A 19,645-nucleotide genomic window follows, 5' to 3' on the forward strand; every position below is an offset into this window, starting at 1 on the left:
TCTCAGGTGGAAGATGCTGACTGATCCTCAGGTAACCTGATATGTGAGGGATGAAGGGGACTCAGGCAGCTAAAACCGAAGAGCAGGATGTCATTACTTGCTCCATCACTTGACTGAGACGCTGGAATTAAGGCCGTGCTCCCACAGAAAGTGCCGTGGAATTTCTCTCAGCTAACGGTGGTGAAGGATTTGTGCTGCTTTGTCTGGGGAGCAGCACAAGTCCAGGCACATCGTGCTTGGTGGGGATTTCTGGGTGCTCCAGAGCTGAGTGGGAAGGAGAAGTGCCTGCAGCAAACTGCTGGCTCTGCCCTCCCTGGGAGTTCTTGTCAAACATTAACCAGACCTAGGTCAACTCAGTTTTTTATTATTTTTATTTAAAGCTCTCCCACCCTCAGTACGGACAAAGGAGTAGTTCCCAGACAGCTCTTGGGGCACTTTATGTTCTCCCTGTTGAATGTGCAGCAGCATTCCTGATGTGAAGGGTGGGATAGAAACGTTTGTGTTGTAGGAATGGGAAACATTCGTGCTTCAGTTAGTGGTGAATCACTGATTTATATTTGTGTCCTATTACCAATAGAATCGCATTTGAATTGTATTCCCAAGAGCTCAAGTGAAACCTTGGAAGGAGGGAGAAGGAGCTGTGGAAAAGTTCATTCTCATCGCAATAGCTGAGTGAGATGATGGCTCAAGGCTTCCTGTGCAGCCTCACCCTGTGATACCAAGTTACTGGGGTAGGATTTTGGAATCCTGGTGGTATCACAACCTTTCCTTTGGTGGAGCAGATCCCATGTGCACCAAACCAAATCCCCCTCTCTTGGCACAGAGCCTTTGTGTTGTCAGAAGGTGAGGGACAGAAACAGAAAACTCCATGCTTTTGAGAAATTGGCTTTTTTCTGTCTGGACAAATACAAAAACTATTTGAATTCTGTATAAACTCTTGGTTTTAGTTGTGTTCCCTATTTCAGTTATAAAACTCTGAAGATGACTCCGCTGCTTCTGTATTTGCACCATGGTCATCATGGTCATGCACCATTTGCATCGTGGTCATCCTTTAAACCTGTCCTGGAGAATCATCCTGTTTGTGCTTTTTTGGGCAAAGCTCTATTGTTTTAATAGGAAATGTTATATTTTTTTCTGCATTTTTTTTCTTCACCATCACACAGAAAGTGGACGTTAAGGCTATATGTACACTTCTACAAGTAACTCTTGGTGACACCAGGGCATGTTCCTCTTTGTGTGTCAGTGTTTTTGTGCTAATTTTGTTGTTGCAGGGCAGTTATTTTTCAATGTCTCCCTTTTTAAACAGCTCCTCTGGGAGTGCATTTGTGCTAGCTGACAGAGTAGCATTTTAGGCTCGTGCACATGATTTTAGGGCAGGATTTGTGGTGATGCCCTGATGCACAAGCTGGGAGAAGTGTCCTGTGCCAGCTCCTGAGATGCCCCTTGTTCATGGTAAAAGGAATATTTTAAGTAATTAACAGGCGTCTTTGGATGCAGCATTAAGGCAGCTTCAAGTATTATTAACTGCCTCCTGAAAACATAATTCCTTATTACAAGCAGACTTTTCAGCTCTTTTTCCCCTTTCTTCTAAGAAAAAAGGGTGAAATGATGGGAGCTGAGCGTGCCCCCGCAGCTGGGTGTGCCCCGCACAGAGCTGGGATCCTGCACGTTCCCTCTGAGCGTCTTTATCCTTCGTGGCCAAATGTTGTCAAACAGAATTGGGATTTCATCGCAGCCAATTAACCAATTAACTGTTTGATTCCTCTTGCTCATGAAACCAATTGAGACTGAAGAAGCCCTCGAGTTAAATGAGGGTGTCTTGAAGGAAGTGGAGGTGTTGTAAGCAGGCTTTGAAGATGCACTAATGGCTGGGTGAGGTGTGGTGGGGTCGGATCCCTTTGGATGGGCTGTGTGTGGAGGGTTCCTTGGGCCAACCTTCGCCTTTGATGGTTTTGCTTCACAGTGTCTGGGGAAGATGAAGAGATGCTGCTGGTGCTGAGCTGGAGTGAGGACTTGGGTGCCTGATGTGGTTCAGGGGGGTAAGAAGGGTTTGGCCAAGGTCCTCTTCTAACAGCTTTGCCAGGAAATCTCAGGCAGTGTGGGTGTGTTGGTTGGGGTTTATTTTTAGTCTGGAGTTGTGGTCCAAAAGTCCCAGAGCTGGGATGTGCCCCCTGCCCGGAGCTGAGGGAGTGGGAGGTGGGAGGCAGGAGGAGAAGGCAGCACCAACACTGCCATTTGATACCACAAGTTACACATCCAAGGTGAAGGTCTCTCAAACCAAAGCCATGCCCTTGTTGGATTAGGGATGAGCAGAAATACCAACTGGGATTTAGGAAGAGCTTGGAAGGAGAAATGAAAACTGTGTGTCTGGTCTCGGTGATGCGATGACGCTCGGGGCGCCTGGAGCAGCAGTGACTGGTGCTGCAGGAATACACACGGGGAGGTTGGCTCAGGAGTTTCTGTGAATTCCCTGCTGGATTTCCTGCTTGCTTTCAACTCTTCCTATTGAGCTGGAGCAGAGGCGTGAGATGTGAAGGGTTGGTTTGCAGGGAAGTCTCAGACACAGGGACTGTGCAAAGTACAGTGGGACACACTGCAGGAGGAGTGACTCAAACCATGGAGAGTTCAACTTCCTAAAAATGGAAATACTCTGCTTTAGGCCTGTTTTCTAATTTCTTTTTTCAATTTTGGAACTTCTCTTTTCCCAGATGTGGAAACTAAGATGACTTTGGCCCTTGCTGCAGGGACATTGTTCTGGCTCCCTCAGCCTGGCTCTGCTATTCCTTCACGCTTTAGCTCAGGCCTCCTGAGAAAAGGGGAATTTTAGCAGGATCATCTTGTAGGCAAGAACTCCTTCATCTTCCACTTCCAAGTCTGTGCAGGGAGGGAGCAGAGGTGCTGTCCTTGTTCCCAGAGGATGGGGTAGGGGTGATGGGACCACTACATTTTAGTGGATATTAAAGGTTTATTACAACTTCAAGTGGTCCGAAAACTGAACTTCTGTAGTTTCCTACCTGCTGGAGTTACTTACCAGCGGTGCTGATCAGCAGACAGGTCTTGGATATCTGCCTTTCAAAGTACCTCTTCTTGCTTTTCCTGAGCATGGGAACACTTCCCTTCTGCCAGGCTCGTGGCTGTGGAAGATGTGGGTTTGAATGGGAAGTTGTCTGAAGTACAGAGCTAAGGAAGCCCCACGAACTTCCTCTATTTACACATTTAATGCTGGTGTGATTTTAATGGCCTCATACAGGTTCAAGGCACTTAAAATAGCTCTGTGTGGAGGTTGGATGATTAGATACAAACAAGTCTAACTTGTATCACAGTCAAACTATTTGCTTTAATAAAAAAATGTAAAAGAGTTAAAAAAACCCAAACCAAATCCCCATAAATCAAGGTGACTCCCTCCCCATGAGGGTGTTTATCATGTACTGTGTTACAAAAGGCTGGGGAGAAGTGGTTAAAAGTGTCATTAACTGGTGTCTTTCTGATGATTAATTTTACATTCACCTGGGCAGATACAGCCAGATCAGCTCTGGGTTTGCACCAGCTCAGATCTCAAGTGAATCTTTGCTGTAATCTTCCTTTTGTGTGGCAGTGTTGGTACAAATGCTGGTTTTCCTTCAGTCCTAGAGTTACAGGAAATGTTGATGCAATTTTAAAAGATGATGCTTGTCTCTGTAAAAAATAGTGAAGGTCTTTGTAAATATTTAAGCCTCTGTTTGGAAAACAGAGATGTAAAACTCTTTGCTAAGATTATAATATTCTGGATGTATAGCTGTATATAATCCTTGATCTTAGTGTATTGGTGGGAATGAACCATCCAAAACCAGAGCATTCCTATTCCCTGCTTCAACATTTGCCTTTAATAGTAAATGCCATGGACTCAGACTGTTCCAGTTGGCTTTAACTGATCCGTGTCTATAATTAAATCTGATATTTATCTGTGTTGAAATCCTACATATGTAACAAATTGGGCTGCACTCTCAAGAATGAGCTTTTTAAGCCTCGAAATTATAAAACAAGTTTGTCATCAATGCCAGAATGATCCCTGGAGTTTGCTGGCCACATTCTAGTGCCCAGGTCCCTCTCTCAGCCTTGAGAGCCACCTCTGGTTACATGAGTTCAGCAGGTTACAGGAGAACTGAAGAAAAAAGTGATTTTTAACATAAAATGTAAGTTGTTGTATTCATGTGTTTGGTATCAGCACGGAGCTGGGTTGTGCCAGTGCTTGTGCCTTGTTTGCAGTGCAGGGAAATAAAACAAACCTGGTGCCTTAGAAAGCATCAAAGATCTCAGCTTACACCCTGGGTTTAGTCTGCTTTGGGCAGCCTCTGAGCTTTCACTGCTTTCAGAGCAATAGACAAAATGAAGCCAAATGGGGAAGAAATGTAAGAGGCTAAAATGTTATTGAGGTGAAAAGACTCATGTTTTAAAAACTGAGTGATGGGTTGAAGTTTCCTTGTTAAGAATGCAATGGCTGGGTTTGCACAGCTTTCAGAGTCATGCTCTAGCAAATCATTTATTATTTTTAATATTCAGACAGCTGTCTAAAGACATGAAATAATGATTTTCTAAGCAGCCCAACATTTTCATTTTAGGTGTAAATTATGTGGAAGAACATCAGTTTCTTTCCTGGAAGCACTTATTTTACTTTGTGCAGATCAGTAAAGAACATTTCTAAATCTCTTGATACAGAGTTTAGCACAAGTTGTGGCTTCCCCATCCCTGGAAGTGTCCAAGGCCAGGCTGGACAGGGCTTGGAGCAGCCTGGGACAGTGGGAGGTGTCCCTGCCTATAGCAGGGGGTGGCACTGGGTGGGCTTTAAGGTCCCTCCCAACCCAAACCGTTCTGGGATTTGATGTTAAAGGAGTTAGTGGCACCTTATTTATCATCTCATTTTGTTTACTCCTTTATGTCCCTTTATTCCCTTGTTGCAATTTCAGTCCCAATGCTGTGTCAAGCTCAGAGGGAATCTTTTCCAACTCTTGTGTGTGTGTGTTTTGCAAGAATTTGACATATTTCTTATAACACAAGTAGCAAGACCAAACTGCAAAGGAAAATTTGTTGAGAAGGGGGATTGGCAGGTTTTGAATCTGCATTTTTGCAGTAGGAGGATATGGTCCAAGGCAAAAGGTGCAATTTTGCCAGAACTTCCCTGAAATTACTGCTTTGAGTAGAAATGCCTTTTGGGAGTCAGGGAGGGAGAGAGACCTGAAAACCACATCAAAGCTTAAGGTTAGAATATGTTGGAGAATGGGTGCCAAAAAAAGGTATGTCAGCACCAAAAATAACCCTAATCTACGGGAGGAGTTAAGCACTGAATGGGTGGGGGGATGGCAGAACATCTGGGGGAGAGAAGGTATTTTAGAAAAGAATTGGAGATGTTCGGCGTGGGCTGGAACCGAGATGACTCGAGCGGGTGAAGTGGTTTGAAATAGTTACTTGCCTGAGGACTTGGTGGATTTTTTTCAATTTTTTTTTTTTTTTTTTTTTTATTGCTGCATAAAGTTTCCCTGTTAGAAGCCAGCTGTGGGTTGGGGGTTACAGCCCTTTGGAAGGGGCTGAAATTGGGAGTTTTGAGGAGTTGTGGCCCTCAGAGGGTTCTTAACAGAGCTCATTCTGTGGCCAAACAGGGCCAGGGACTGCTTGGGAGCACTTGGATCCCTTCTTTGGGCACTCTCATCCCTCCCCTGGGCCCTCACATCCCTCCTGTTCCCCTCTGTGATCAGGACTGATCTTTTTGCTTGTAGCAACATGAACCGTGAAGACCGGAATGTGCTGCGTATGAAAGAAAGGGAAAGGCGAAATCAAGAAATTCAGCAGGGTGACGAAGCCTTCCCACCCAACTCTCCTCTCTTTGCTGAACCATACAAAGTGGTGAGTTCCTGCACCTCGGAAAAATGCAGGTTTTATAACAGAAATCATGTGCAAATTCATATTTTATATTTATTTTTATCCATGTTCTTTTTAAATTCAAGGCTCTTATGGCAACCAAGGGTTTAAGCAGGGCTTGAAAATAAAGCTGGACAGTCACAGCTCCCCTGGGGTATTTAGAGTGCTTGGGAAGGGGAGGAAGCTTTATAGGGAGTGAGAAAAAGGAAAATAAAACCATCAAATTATTTTCCTTCCTTCACTTTCTGTACAGTGACTCAAAACAATTCAACTGTCCATTGTGTGATGCCAAATTGCTATTTTGGGGGTGCTTTAGCCTGTTGCTAAACTTTCTAACCTTTCATCAATGCAATCCAGACCTGGATAAGTTCAGGAAGACAATGTTTAAATGGGAAGTTAATTTTAAATGCTAAAATAAATTTAATTTTTAATGTCTGGTATGACAGAATTATCCGTGCTAACTAGTACTCCAGTAGTTTGTTTCTGATATTTTAGTTTGTTTTGAAGGAGTTGATTCTGTTAGTGATCTTGCACAGCTTTCAGCCTGTGCTGGGTTTCCTTCCAGGTTGCTTTGCTGAACAGAACTGGAAAAAATAACCTAATTCTGGAATAACTAATAAAATATTATTTAAGATTTTAGTTACGTAGCTCAAAACTCACTTTGAGAGCAAACCCTTCCCTTGTTGCAATTTCAGCTGGTTTGCAAGAAGTAAATCATGACTGAAAGCTCTTCCTTCAGGAGGAAAGTTGAGAAATACCTGGTGGTTTTTTTTTATTCCTGTCCTCCCATCAATTTCTTGTGCTTGATAACAAAATTCCACGTGTGAAGTTAACCAGAGCTGGTTGGGATGCATGAGGGAATGATCCAGGATCCCAGATCTGGAAAACAAAATGGTTATAGAAGAAAGAACCCTTTTAACTGTGTGCAACAAACATTGTGCCAATATAAATACCAATTAAAAATGACTTACAGGGGTGAGGTTAAGTTGGTTTTATTTTACTGCTAATTAAAACCTTTTAGGACTGATGCATTCTGTATTAGAGAAATTACAGTCTGTAAGGTGACAGGAGCCATCTGCAACTTCGGAACTTGCATCCAGCTCAGCAGTGCATTATTTGATTGTTGGTGGTTCAGCTCTTCCTGCTGCTGAATTTTTCTTATGTTTTAGGGAGTTAAATATGTATTATTACATATTTTTAATACGTTTTAGGGAGTCAAATTGCTGCTTTAAGAACTAAAATTCAGAATTGGAAATGCTGGCAAAGAAAGAGGTGGATTCTAGCTGCAATTCAGGTTAACTGCTGTAGTTACCAGATCATTTAACTGCAAGCGAGGTTGTGATCGGTTCTGAATCCTGATTTTTGTGGCTTGTTGTCCCAGACCAGCAAAGAAGACAAGCTGTCCAGCCGCATCCAGAGCATGCTCGGTAACTATGATGAGATGACGGATCTCATCGGGGACCGGCCGCTCCAGAAGATCGTCGCCATTCCCAAGCCCTCCGTTCCCGCCGCGCCCGATGACAAACCCGCGCCCGGCTTCTTCGGCGAGCAGCGGCACGGCGCGGGCTCGCACCAGAGCAGCAAATGGACCCCGGTGGGGCCGGCCCCCAGCACTTCGGCCCAGTCCCAGAAGCGCTCGGCGGGGCTGGGGGGGCACGGGCAGCGCTCCGGGGGCGGCGCGGGCGGCGCCGGGGCCCGGCACGAGCGCGACTCCTACGGCGGCGGCCGCAAGAAGGGCCAGCACAGCTCGGAGCACTCCAAGGGCCGCTCCGCCAGCCCCGGGAAGCCGCCGGCCGTGTCCTCGCTGGGCTCCGGCCACTCCAGAGCCCACGGCAGCGACCACCACGGCAAGGACCACCAGCGCTCCAAGTCGCCCCGGGATCCCGACCCCAGCTGGGACTCTCCCTCCCGCGTGCCCTCGTTCGCCAGCGGGCAGCACTCGAACCAGTCCTTCCCACCGTCGCTAATGTCCAAGTCCAGTTCAATGTTACAGAAACCCACTGCCTACGTCAGGCCGATGGATGGGCAGGAATCCATGGAACCAAAGTTATCCTCGGAACACTACAGCAGCCAGACCCACAGCAGCGGCGTCAACGAGCTGAAGCCCAGCAGCAAAGCGCACCTGACCAAGCTGAAAATTCCTTCTCAGCCGCTGGATGTAAGTTGCCGGCTGTGTCCTGCCTTCTTCAATGTAAATCCACCTGGGCTGGGATTTTCCAGCGTCTCCGAAATCCCAATTTGCCTAACCCAAATGGAGTTTTTAGTAAACACTGTGTTTTTGTTACTCAAAGCACCTTCACCTAAGCTGTATTTTCCATGGGGAGCATGCAAAAGTAATTATTTTTGTCTTCTTTTTCTTCCATGCAAATACTGGGGTTTTTATTAAATAAAGGCTGAGGCATTCAGAAAGGCTTACTTAACCCTAAGAGGCCAATTTTCATGGAGTATTTCTGTAGTCAGGAGTTAGGGAAATAGTAGGATATCCACAAATATTTTGACAAGCTGGGTAAATACATTGTTGTTCCTGGGAGCTGAGTTGACTTAGACTTGTTGATACAATCTGCCTGTATCGGATTTTCTTTTGAAGTGAGTAGCAATTACTAGATGTGATTATTATACCTTCACACCAAATTGAACAGGGTGCACAACTTTTTATCAGTTGTGCTGGATATAAAATCCTATTGGGTTAACAACTTTGAGGAGTTTGGTAATTCCCAAATCATTAAGACACAGACTCTGACTCCAGCTCACTTACAAGGAGAGTGCCTTTCCTAGTAATGAAATCTCATTTCATCTCCTGTCTAACTGCTTGAATCATGGTAGCCAGACAAAAGCCCTTGTTCCTGGGATGTCAGCAGATAGCAAAGTAAAATCCAGGACACAGGTAAGGAAACCAGAAATTACTTTATTTGTGAAGACTTGCCACATCAGTGCTGATGCCCTGAATCCTGTAGTAGCTTTGCTTCTTTCTGCTCGTGGCAGCCAGGGATGCAGAAGATTCGTAGTTTGGTAATTATTGCTGTTTCTGGGATCACTCTGGGATGAGTGTTTTACTTGGGAATGCAGTTTGTCATTCCTGTGCATTCACAGTCCTGCACTTGAATTCAGATATTTTCCTGGGGCTGCTTCCAGGAAATGATTGAAAGCTAGGATTCTCTTTGCCCTCTCTACAAGTTTTTAATATCACTGACTGCTTGCGATCACTTTAACTGTCAAGTGAAAAGTAAGAGATTATTATCACAGTTTTATAGATGTCATGTATTTGCTTTTCATAACTGAATGTGACTCATGCCGTAAAAACATGGATCTATCTGATATTAAAATTGATGAAAAGAGTTAGCAAGGGCTGTTTGTGTCTATGTAGAGTCAGTGTGAGTCACGATAGGGATTAAAGTTTGTTTTTAACTGTTTGTAGTCCCTGGAAGATTTGGGAGATGTTAATTTCGGGTTTTGATTTGCAGGCATCAGCCTCTGGTGAGGTGAGCTGCGTGGACGAAATCCTCAAAGTAAGTTCTCAGTGCTCTTGTTCATCATTTCTTTGTTGAAAATACAACCATTCCCAAGGAGGGGGAAGGACTCTGCTGTTCCCAGAGCCTGTCCAAGTGCAGATGGTTGCAGGAGGGCTCTCCAGTGCTCCTCCAGCACTGGGATACTGGGCCAAACTGAGAGCAGAGCTGGGTGTTGCGATGTGCACATCATCTCCTGGAGGTCCTCACTGCATTCCTCCTCCTGGGAACCAGATCCACCCATTTCTTCCACCAAAATACAGTTTTTAATTTTGATACTGTAGATTACAGTTAATGCTTTGCTGCCCCACAGCAGAACTTTCCCTCTCCCCTACCTGGGTTATTTTCCCAAGTCCTTTTACCCCTCCTGTGATCCCCGGTCCTTTTTCTGCTCTCACAAAAGGATTGTCAGGTCCCTCTGGAGCATTTCCATGGCTTATTATTTCCTCTGACCTTCAGTGCTTCACGGGCCTTGGAGATGCTCTGAGAGAATACCAGGCACTTTCATTCCAGCTGCAGGAACTTGATTTCCCCCTTTTCCTCAAACTCTACAGGCTTCCCTTTCCTAGGATTCTTCTTCCCACACACTCTGAAAGGATCAGACTCTGACTTGCACTGCAGTTTATCTTCAGGCCAACCAAGTTGATTGATTTATGCCTTGCTGCTTGTTATTATGTCATAACTCTCTCTTCTTGTGGGTAGCAATTTAACATTCAGGTTTACATGCAAAATCTTTATTGCACATTTGGGAAATTAAGATTTGAATATAAAGCTGAATGAAGCAATGAACTGAAAATGGAGAGAATCCAGACTGCAAGGTGAAATCTGCTTTATTTTGTTAATAACTTTCCTTTTTGTTGTGTTTTAGGAGATGACCCACTCCTGGCCTCCTCCACTGACTGCCATCCACACCCCCTGCAAAACTGAACCCTCCAAATTCCCCTTTCCAACCAAGGTCAGTGCTGAATCAAACTGCTGTTGAAAAAGTAACGCCTCTTAAAGATCAGGATTTTGGAACTCTCACATTCAGTTCTGTATAATCTGCGTTTGTTTCAGTGCTTTGTCCCTCTTTATTTTTCTTCACCCCACCTGTCAGCAGTGGCCTTATGAAAAATGTCCTTGGTTTTCCTCTGCTTTGCACAGACAGTCTGCAGGGTTATCTGTCATACAACTTGCCTTTTAAATTTTTACGTGATAAATTCAAGCCTTCAAACTTTTGAAGCTTAAAAATGCCTTTGAGCCCTTTCCCTAACAGGGAAATGCTTTGCACCATTTTGTGTAGAGCCAAGTGAGTTTCCCCCGATGTAGCAAAACAGAGGCTGAATGGTAAATGCTGAGAAGTTTAAAAGGGCTTTTCTGCATAAACTGAATTTTCCTCTTAGTTTTGAAGTCCATTAATAGTGGTATGAGATCTTTTTACATTTTTAATTACAAAAAAGATTAAGACAGTTTAAGAATCACGTGTTTTGCTGAAGAAATCACTCGTTCCAAAAGATCCCCTTCCCAACCTCCTGTGTTCTTAGGAACTGCTGAAGGGTTTAAGCAATTAATTCCAGAGAGAAATCCACCTCTGCTGCTGCTGACAGCACAGGGCACGTGTCCAGGGGAGCTGCTGGAGCTGACACCTCTGAGGAAGGAATTCTCCTGCTGCCTCCCCTGAGGCTGGGCCTGGCAGCTCCAGGGTTCCAGGGCACTGGGAATTGTTTGCCTTGAAGAGCAGCTCTGCAGGATCCTGGAAATCCAGGATAGGCAGGGGAGGCAGCTGTGGGTAAAACCCAGTGTGGGGAGCTGACTCACCCAGGAATTCGTGGTCTGGTTCCTGGATCTGCTGATTACCAATAAAAGATTTAACTCAACAACGTGATTTTTCTCCAGACTCAACATCTCTCTGGGGTGAATTGGGGTGCTCCACCCCTAACTTGGCAGAGCTTCAGAGTGAAGAAATTGCACTGTTTGTCTTTTAAAAGTTACCTTTGTAGTAACTCAGACCAAGCTCTCTCTGACCAGCTGCTGTTCTAGATGCCACTTGCAGCTCTTAATTTCCTGTTTGATCCAAATTGCTCCCCAAAACAGGACATTTGACAGAATAATTTTAAGAAGACTTTCTCACTGAAGTCTCTACTGTCATCTCACTAATCCCATCATTTTAAGTGAATGCTTCGACATCACCTTCCCTCAGCCAAAGGTTCCAGTCCCTGTTGGAAGGGCACATCCACAGATTTCCCCCAGACTGGTCTGAGTTCAGGTTCTCATCCTGGCTGGATATCCCAGAGCCAGGGGCAGCCCTGCTGTCACCACCTCTGTATCACCTGTCCCTGTCTCACTGCATTTTGCTTCTCTCCAGTATCAAAAACCACAGAATTTACCATTCAGTTCTGGGCTTTACTTTGGAAGGCATGCCTAGAAATAAATCTTGTTGTCTGTTTTGCTAGCATTAGATCAATATTAATCTTGCAAATACTACTTTTAGTCAGGGTTTATTTGTGTGTTACATAAAACTGTCAGCCTGGAAATAATTCGTACCTTTTCTTATAAGGAAAGAAATTCCACACCTTTCCTCATCAACAAAGGTCCTTATTCCGCTGCTTTGAGTACTCATTCCTGAACCTTTAGGGAGATATTTTCCCTTTGCATTTTGGGCACACATGGCTGTGGAGCTGCTTGGTTTTAGTTTACCTGGCACTTGACTGAGTTTGGGAAGAGGAAAGTGTGCAGAAATCCGTGTGGCTGTGACACTGTAACACTGCTCAGCTCTGGTGATGTTTGAACATAAAAAGTGGCTTGTGGAGCTTTTTGAACCTCTCAACCTGGATTGTGTCTCTTCACCCAGTTTGCAAAAAATTCCATTTATGGCTGCTTTGAGTCTTTTGACTTTTTGCCAGCTTTTTTATTTTGTGGCTGCACATCTTAGCCATGGAACTCTGTCAAATTCTCTCTCTGCATCCAAAGCCTATAATTTCCTCTGCCTTCTCCCCTCTGTCATTCTTGGCAGCAGCAGCAGCTCTGCAGAATTCCAGGGAGTTAGTGAGCCATAGGCTTGTGCAGTCTGGGCCCAGAGCAGAATCCACCAAACAAAACACAACAGTGGTTTACTTTAATCAGCCAGTTCTGGTGGAGGAAAGCTCCTTCTCTTTAATACTGTGCTCCATTTATTGCCAGTCATCTGCCGAAGTGTTTCACAGCACTCCCCTTGTGGGCAGAGCTTGGTGTGTTTTTCCTGCTCACATAAAATGAAGCTGCCCTTGGTGGACCACTTGGTTTTATTTGTCAGACTCCTGGGATGGGATCACTTTCCCTGTGTGTAGGGAGGGAGTAACTCGAAGGAACCCACACTCCTGACTGGGGCCTCTCTGATGACTATAAATATATCTAATAGTTCCCAGGAAGTCTTTGGATCAGAAGAGAAAGCTCCATGGAAATAGGTCAGGGAAAGTTTTATGGATGCTATGGAAAAATGCAGATTCCTGTGTCTTGATAAAAAATGTTATCCTGTGACCTAACACTCTGATTTTATCCGTGGGCTCACAGTCGGGCGCTCCAGAAGCACTGGCAGTGTTTATGAACGCTTTGAGCAGCGCAGCCGCTGTGGGGAGGGAAGGGGTGGGCTCCGGCGCCAGGGGAGGCCTGGCTGTGCCTGCACCTCTGCAGAGGTGGTTCTGTGCTGCAGAGCTGGGGCCAGCAGGATCCCCTCAGCCCTCCGTTCCCTGCTGGAATACACAAACTTCCTGCTGGGAAGTAAAGATGAGCTCTGACCTGAGGTTTCGGGTGTTAACTGGGACTGGGCCCCGTTCCCCACAGCCAGGGCTGTGGGATGGGAGTCCCTGTCCTGTCCAGCTGGAGAATTCCTCTCTCCAGGTCTTTTGTCAGAGTTTTTGTTTCCTGCTCCAGTGTCTTCCCTGTGTAACCTCAATCCATTAGACTTTGCTTTAAAGGGTTTCCTTCCTTTCAGTTGTTTGCAATTTCTTTCTGAAGCAGACCTTTAGAAGCTGCTGCTCTAAATAACCTGGGAGTTGAAAGTAGGGCTTTTTTTTTTAATCTCTGAGTTTCTTAAAGGAATACATATCCAGTAGATGGCAAGGGAGTTGGAAAAAGTTGCGCATCGAGCCATAACACCTCATTAAAGTGCACTTAGCTGAGAGCCAGTGCTCTGCCTCTGAAATGGGAAGTTGACTCAAGCGAGGAATTAGGCAGGTGTGTTCTGCAGAATTCCCAATCCGTGTGCTGCTGGAAGGGGTGCCAGTTCCCCATCCCATGCTCCCCCAGTGCTGTGGCTCTGGAAATGTGGAGTTTGTGGCCTTTGTTTCTTTTTTCACTCAGTTTGTTGATTTGGCTGAGCTGCCAGTGGCAAAAAGCAACCAGGGATTCACACCTGCCTCCTCCTACCTGTGTAAATGATAAAAAATGGATTTATTTTGAAGGAAGCGTGGCTGTTGCTTTCTGCTGAAGTCACAAGACTTCTCTCCATCTTTGCTTTGCTCTTTAATTTTTTTTAGATTATTTTTATTGTCCCTTCCTTTCAGTTAGTAAAGATCAGAGGTACTTGAAATACCTCCCAAGGAAATCTCCTTATGAAGTTCCCCATCCACAAAATTCTTGTTCAATGCATTGTTCCATTTTTGAAATACAAAGCTGAGGGAAATTGAAAACATCTCAAGGGTGCTTTGCTGTGTAAAGCTTTCGTGTGTTTAAAAACTTCCTCCTGTAAATTGCCTCTGTAACCACTGCCTGGCACTGGCTTGGTGTGAGGGAAAACCAGGTCACAGGTGTACCAGGAAAAATGGAATTCATTGTTGAATTGTAGTTCTGGTTTGCCATTGCCAGAGCACGTAAGTAAAATGCATGTACAGAACTAGAAATTAAAAATATTGGACTCGATTTGTTTTTCTGGGGCCGTCATTGTCCTCATTTTGAAATGAGGTCAGGAAGGTCCTATTTTAAACAGGCACTCAAGCCTGGAAGGGGGTTTGCAGTGGCTCAGTAGCCTCTGTGTGTTTGTTAAAACAATGGTTTAGGATTTCAAACAAGTTCATAATCTGCTGTGTCTTGGGAGTCAGAATTGGGGTTTCTGGAATGGGAATACTGAGGATGATACAAGTGCTAAAATTTGCAAGGCTTTGTCTTTCCTGGCTGGTTTTATAGGAGACTGGGAAGGAATTGCTCCCTGGGAGGGTGGGCAGGCCCTGGCACAGGGTGCCCAGAGCAGCTGGGGCTGCCCCTGGATCCCTGGCAGTGCCCAAGGCCAGGCTGGACACTGGGGCTTGGAGCAGCCTGGGACAGTGGGAGGTGTCCCTGCCATGGCAGGGCTGGCACTGGATGGGCTTTGAGGTCCCTTGCAGCCCAGCCCATCCTGTGAATCTATAATGTCATCTTTTACTGGCTTTTGTCTGATCTCCTGGAGATTTGGCTGTTCCAGGCTGGAATGCTGTGCTGTCTGCCCAGGCTGGGGTTACCAGGGACCCACATGGAGCCTTTGGGGCAGAGTGTGCAGAGCTGGTCACAGTTTAAACCTTACCTTGTCCCCAAGGCTCCTTTGTGGCTGAGAGTATTTTTTGTTGAGAGGTTTTCCTTGTTCCCATTGCTGTGTGTGCCTGGAGAAGGAAAAGGACGAGAAAAGAGTTGGAAAGAAAACGCTTCAAACAGCAGCAGAGTTTGTGTGTGTATAAGGAGCATAAACAAACATCCTGAACAGTTCCTCTCCATCCTAAACACAGAGGAGGAGGGGATTTAGGGAAGTCACACAGGGATTTGGGACTTTCAGCCCTGATGTGCCCTTGGGAACAGCAGGAAGTGGGTGAGGAAGAGGAGTGTGACGGTCTCCTCACCTGGGCTGCCCCTGGGCTGCCCCTGGGCCCAGAGAAGAATCCCGTTTTTTGCTTGTTGCTATTTTTTCCCCTTTTCCAGAGATTAAGTGTCATCCATTAGGTAGAAGGAATACCTTCCTTACAGCCTGCTTTTTTGTACCTTAAAATTCCCACTGAAAAAAACCCACTTGTGATCTTTTATTCCCCCAGGAGTCCCAGCAGTCCAGTTTTGGCACTGGAGAACAGAGTGAGTACATGAAACTTCCTGGAATGTGTTGAATGCTTTTGTTGCCATTCGATGTTCTCAGCATCTCCTCAGATGTCAGGGGTTTTAGGAAATGAGGTTTTCCAGACTGGTCACAGGATGGAGTCTGACTTCAACTTTTCTCTGCTTTCTCAAGTTTTAAGCTGTTAAACAGTTGCTTGATTTTCTTTTGCATTTCTTGGTCAGATCTTGGAAGTTATCACTGAGTTGGAAGGGTGGTATGTTCTAGAAAAAAAAAAAGTGTTTTTATTTGCTCTAATTCTTCACAAAATGCCTCTATGGTTGACTGAATTGAAAATAACTGAGTATTAAGCCAAAACACTTTAGAAAACCCAACTCCCTGCTCAGGGACATATTAGAAACCAAAATAGTGCTTTTGCTTTTATTTCAATAGAAGAAGCACATGGCAGTTTCACTGTTCATTTTCACTTTGACATTTTAAAATCAAGAGAGAGAACTGGTCAAGAACTTCTATCATGTGAATCCTTCTATCCTTGAATTTCTTGCACTTTTGGACTTTAGACAAAAGCATCTTTTATTTTTTAAAACTGTGTCATTATTTTGAATGTTGCTGAAATGAACACAAAACTCGGGTAAATACCAGGTAAAATTGAATTAAATTTGTGCTGTTACCTTCCCAAAGTCCTTCCACTCCCTCTTGAAGTGATTAAACAGCTTAAATAGTAAAAGAAGAATGGTTTATTCTTAGATATTCGCAAGCAGCTTAATCTGAACACCTGATACAGTGGGGAATTAAGGAAACAAATTGAAGCTTAATTCCATAATGCTAAACCATAGGCTCACGTTATAGGAGCAGCTGGACTTTGGGTGCGGAAAAGAAGAGCCAAGGTTAATTAAACACAGAGCCAGTTTCCTGTGTCTGTTTGGATTTTCTGGAGAGCTTTTAACAGCCTCAGTTCTTGCTTTTGTTGAGCTGCACTCAGTTGTTTACCAGAATTAAATAAAAGGGAAGGGAAAAAACCCCAGACTGAAAAGCAGACTTAATCAGGGTGTACTCCTGCTGTCAGAATTGGTGTGTGAGCTGGATTTTGGGATGTGGAGCTTCTCATCCATCAGAAGCTGTGTGGGGATCTGGAGCAGTCAGAGCTCAGCAGATGGATCTGTATCCCATATCCTGCATGTAAAAGGCAGTAGTTTCATCTTGGTAGGAGCAGAACAGTTTTTCACAGCATTAATAACAAATTATTGTTGTATTGGTTTAGACAGCAATGATTTAAATGATTTCTCTATTTTCTTGATTAAATTATTTGCTGTATTTGGTGTTTTGCCTCTGTATTCCCTCCCTCCCTCAGCCTGGGGGAGGTTGTGCCTGGTGTCACCTGGGTGCTGCTCCCTCCTGTCCCCTCCCATGGCCTTGCTTTATCCATCCCTGCATCCTTGTGGCAGCTTTGGGGTGACTTCTCCTGCTGTGCCTGAGTTTTCAGCTGTGCTTTTTTTTCTTTTCTTCTCCTAGAACGATACAATCCCTCATCCAAAACATCCAATGGTCATCAATCCAAATCGTAAGTGGCTGCTGAGAAAACATTGCACAAACAATAGTGGGATTTTAAGAGATTTAGGAAATAGTGTTTGCTAGAGTGTGGCAGTTCTTGCACAGGCACTCCAGCATCCTTCTCCTTGGCTGGCAGGAAAAGGGGATCATATCCCAGCAGGTTTTTTGGGACAATAAACCCAATACTGCTCACTGGAGTGAGTAAAAAATGCCCCAAGCTGCCTTTCTGCTCCTGTGTTTTCCTGTCAGCTGCCAGGAGAGGAGCAGGAGTTTGGACCTTGGAATTGGCCTGGGAACCAGAAAGGGATCAGCAGGACAGGATGGGATGGGACCTAACAGGCCTTGCAGAGCTGTCAGCTGGAGGTTGCACAAGTTCAGGATGAGGAAAGGTTTTATATTGGAGGAGACAGAAAACTGGGTCTGGGATCTTGTGAGGTTTGTTCTGCTCAGTCTTTCACTCCCTGACAAACGTTTTGCGCACAGACCCAGCAGCACAGAAAAACCCAAAGGCAACTGGAATGTTCTGCATGGCTGCAGTCCATCTTCCAGACTTAAAAATCAATGATACGCAGTTAAAAGATTGTTTCCAAATAAATATGCCCATAAAAATAAATATTTACCAGCTGATTGTATGTTAATGAAGGTTGTAGACTCTGAAAACTGACTGGGTTAGTGACATTCCTCAGGTAACTTTTGTTGGGATGCACTCACAGGATTCAGCCTGCGGCTTCTGCCACAGAATTGGCAAGATGGAAAAGTACCTTACCTATGGGAAAGAAATAAAACAGAAGAAACCCCCTTTCATTCATACAAACTTACAGTCAGTGTCCCAAACCCGGGCAGTTCAGGGAGGTGCTGAGAGGGAACTGTGCTATTCCCAGGGCTGGGAATGGGAGAACCCCTGAGAACAAGAGGCAGCACTGGACACCTGCTGAGCTGGGATGCAGGAGAAGGAAGTTTAAATGATGTTTACTGTGACAATACAACTTCAAATATATATATATTTTTTTTTTAAGTGATTATCATCTGGTAAAGAAAACCCTTAAAAGGAGATAAATGCATCCTTTGTAAAATGATAGCAGTGACCAATAGTTCAGGAATGAGCTCCTAGATGTTGATGTTCCTGTTCAGATCATTGGTAGAGCAGCTCACTGTGGAACTCAGGAGAGTCACACTTCTAATCCTTTCTCATTTTCTCTCTGCAGATGTGAATCGAACCAGACAGAGTAAGATGTTTTATTCTTATCATCAAATGTTTCCCAATAATCACAAAGGCCCTGTACCCTGCTGTGTGTTTTCACTGTGCTCGTGTATGCTCAGTCTTGTGAAACTGTGTGTGTGTGACTACCAGCAGTAATTATGGCTTTGAATAATAATAATAATTAATGATGGCTTAGGACAGTTGCACTGCTGCCATGAGACACCACGAGACAGGAAGCAGCCACTGGGGTTGGCTTTCTTTATTCCATTTCAAACACAATTCTTGGCCATGGTGTGTGCGAAGTTGAACATTTACCAGTTACCTCCTCCCACACCAGTAAATTGTGTCAAATTTCCTTTCTATATTTAACAGAATGGACTCAGGAGCCAAAGTACCTGAATCCTCATTCTTCTCTGAAGAATGACTCAACTCACCATTCTTAACCATGAAACCTGTGAGTGGTGTCTGGTGGCTCTCACCCACGCAGCCTCTGCAGGATAAACAGTGCCATGTTGAAATCCAGCAGAATGCTTTGGAAGTAATTAAAGTACTTGGAAAAACTTGTCTCACTTTCTCCCTTTTCCCTTAGTATGTTGAAAGATGACTTAAAACTTAGCAGTAGTGAAGACAGCGATGGAGAGCAGGTATGTTCCTTGAATCACTTCCCAAAACACTGCACCCGTGCGTGGGCCAGCCCCAGGCAGGGATCAGTGGCCCAGCAGCAAACTGGGCAGCTTGGCAGATCTGTGATTAAGAAATTAAAATCTAATGGAATGTTTTTAGGCAAACCTCAGGTATTCCTAAATGTAATCTTGGGGGAAATTTTGTGCAAATAAATTGAAGTTTTGTGTTTTGTGGAAAGAGTTTGCTTTTACCTAGAAATTCTTATTAACTGATTTCACGTGGGCCTTCTCTGAACATCAAATGACAATAGTGCACTTAAAGCTTATATAATGGCTCCTTAATTAAAGATAAACCCCTCTGTGTTCTACCGTCCCACTGCAGAGCTCATGGTGTGAGTATCAGTGTGCGTTGGTGCCCTGGGACTGTTTGGGGTGACAAGGGGCTGTATCTGTCCCTGGGAGTACAGCTGCACCTTTATTTTTATCCAAAACTCTCTTTTTTACTCTTTTCAGGATTAACTTTGTGCAGCTTCTGCCAGACTGGCACATGCTAAATAAAAATAGAATGTTTGTGCTGCCCAGTAACCCCCACTGCTCTGGGGTTTCTTTTATTCCTGTTCCAAGTTCTGGTACTTGATTTTTTTCTTCAGGTGGAAAACTTGGAGATAATACATTTAGTTGGTTAATTCCAAGTACCCTGGGCACCTCAGGAAAATCATTGTGAAATGCTGATTCAAAAAGGTGGAAACAGAATATTAAATAGTGGTAGAAATGGGAACTCTCAAAACTGTAGTCAAAATACAGAGATTTGTGCTGAAAACTTGGAGAAAATAACTCTGCTTTT

The 19,645-nt window shown here is 44.6% G+C and overlaps 1 protein-coding gene across 1 annotated transcript in view; it reads left to right on the forward strand.

The window, feature by feature from the left end:
• AFF4 (AF4/FMR2 family member 4) overlaps positions 1-19,645 on the forward strand; it is a 47,552-nt gene that overhangs the window by 11,234 nt on the left and 16,673 nt on the right. The window contains exons 2-9 of the mRNA XM_048319552.1: positions 5,751-5,877; positions 7,274-8,050; positions 9,354-9,398; positions 10,267-10,353; positions 15,410-15,446; positions 16,939-16,987; positions 18,183-18,203; positions 18,768-18,822. Of these exons, the coding sequence (XP_048175509.1) occupies positions 5,755-5,877; positions 7,274-8,050; positions 9,354-9,398; positions 10,267-10,353; positions 15,410-15,446; positions 16,939-16,987; positions 18,183-18,203; positions 18,768-18,822 (1,194 nt within the window). The 5' untranslated portion in view covers positions 5,751-5,754. The remainder of the gene's footprint in view (positions 1-5,750; positions 5,878-7,273; positions 8,051-9,353; positions 9,399-10,266; positions 10,354-15,409; positions 15,447-16,938; positions 16,988-18,182; positions 18,204-18,767; positions 18,823-19,645) is intronic.

Source organism: Corvus hawaiiensis, chromosome 15 (genome assembly GCF_020740725.1).
Source record: "Corvus hawaiiensis isolate bCorHaw1 chromosome 15, bCorHaw1.pri.cur, whole genome shotgun sequence".
NCBI classification, from domain to species: domain Eukaryota; kingdom Metazoa; phylum Chordata; class Aves; order Passeriformes; family Corvidae; genus Corvus; species Corvus hawaiiensis.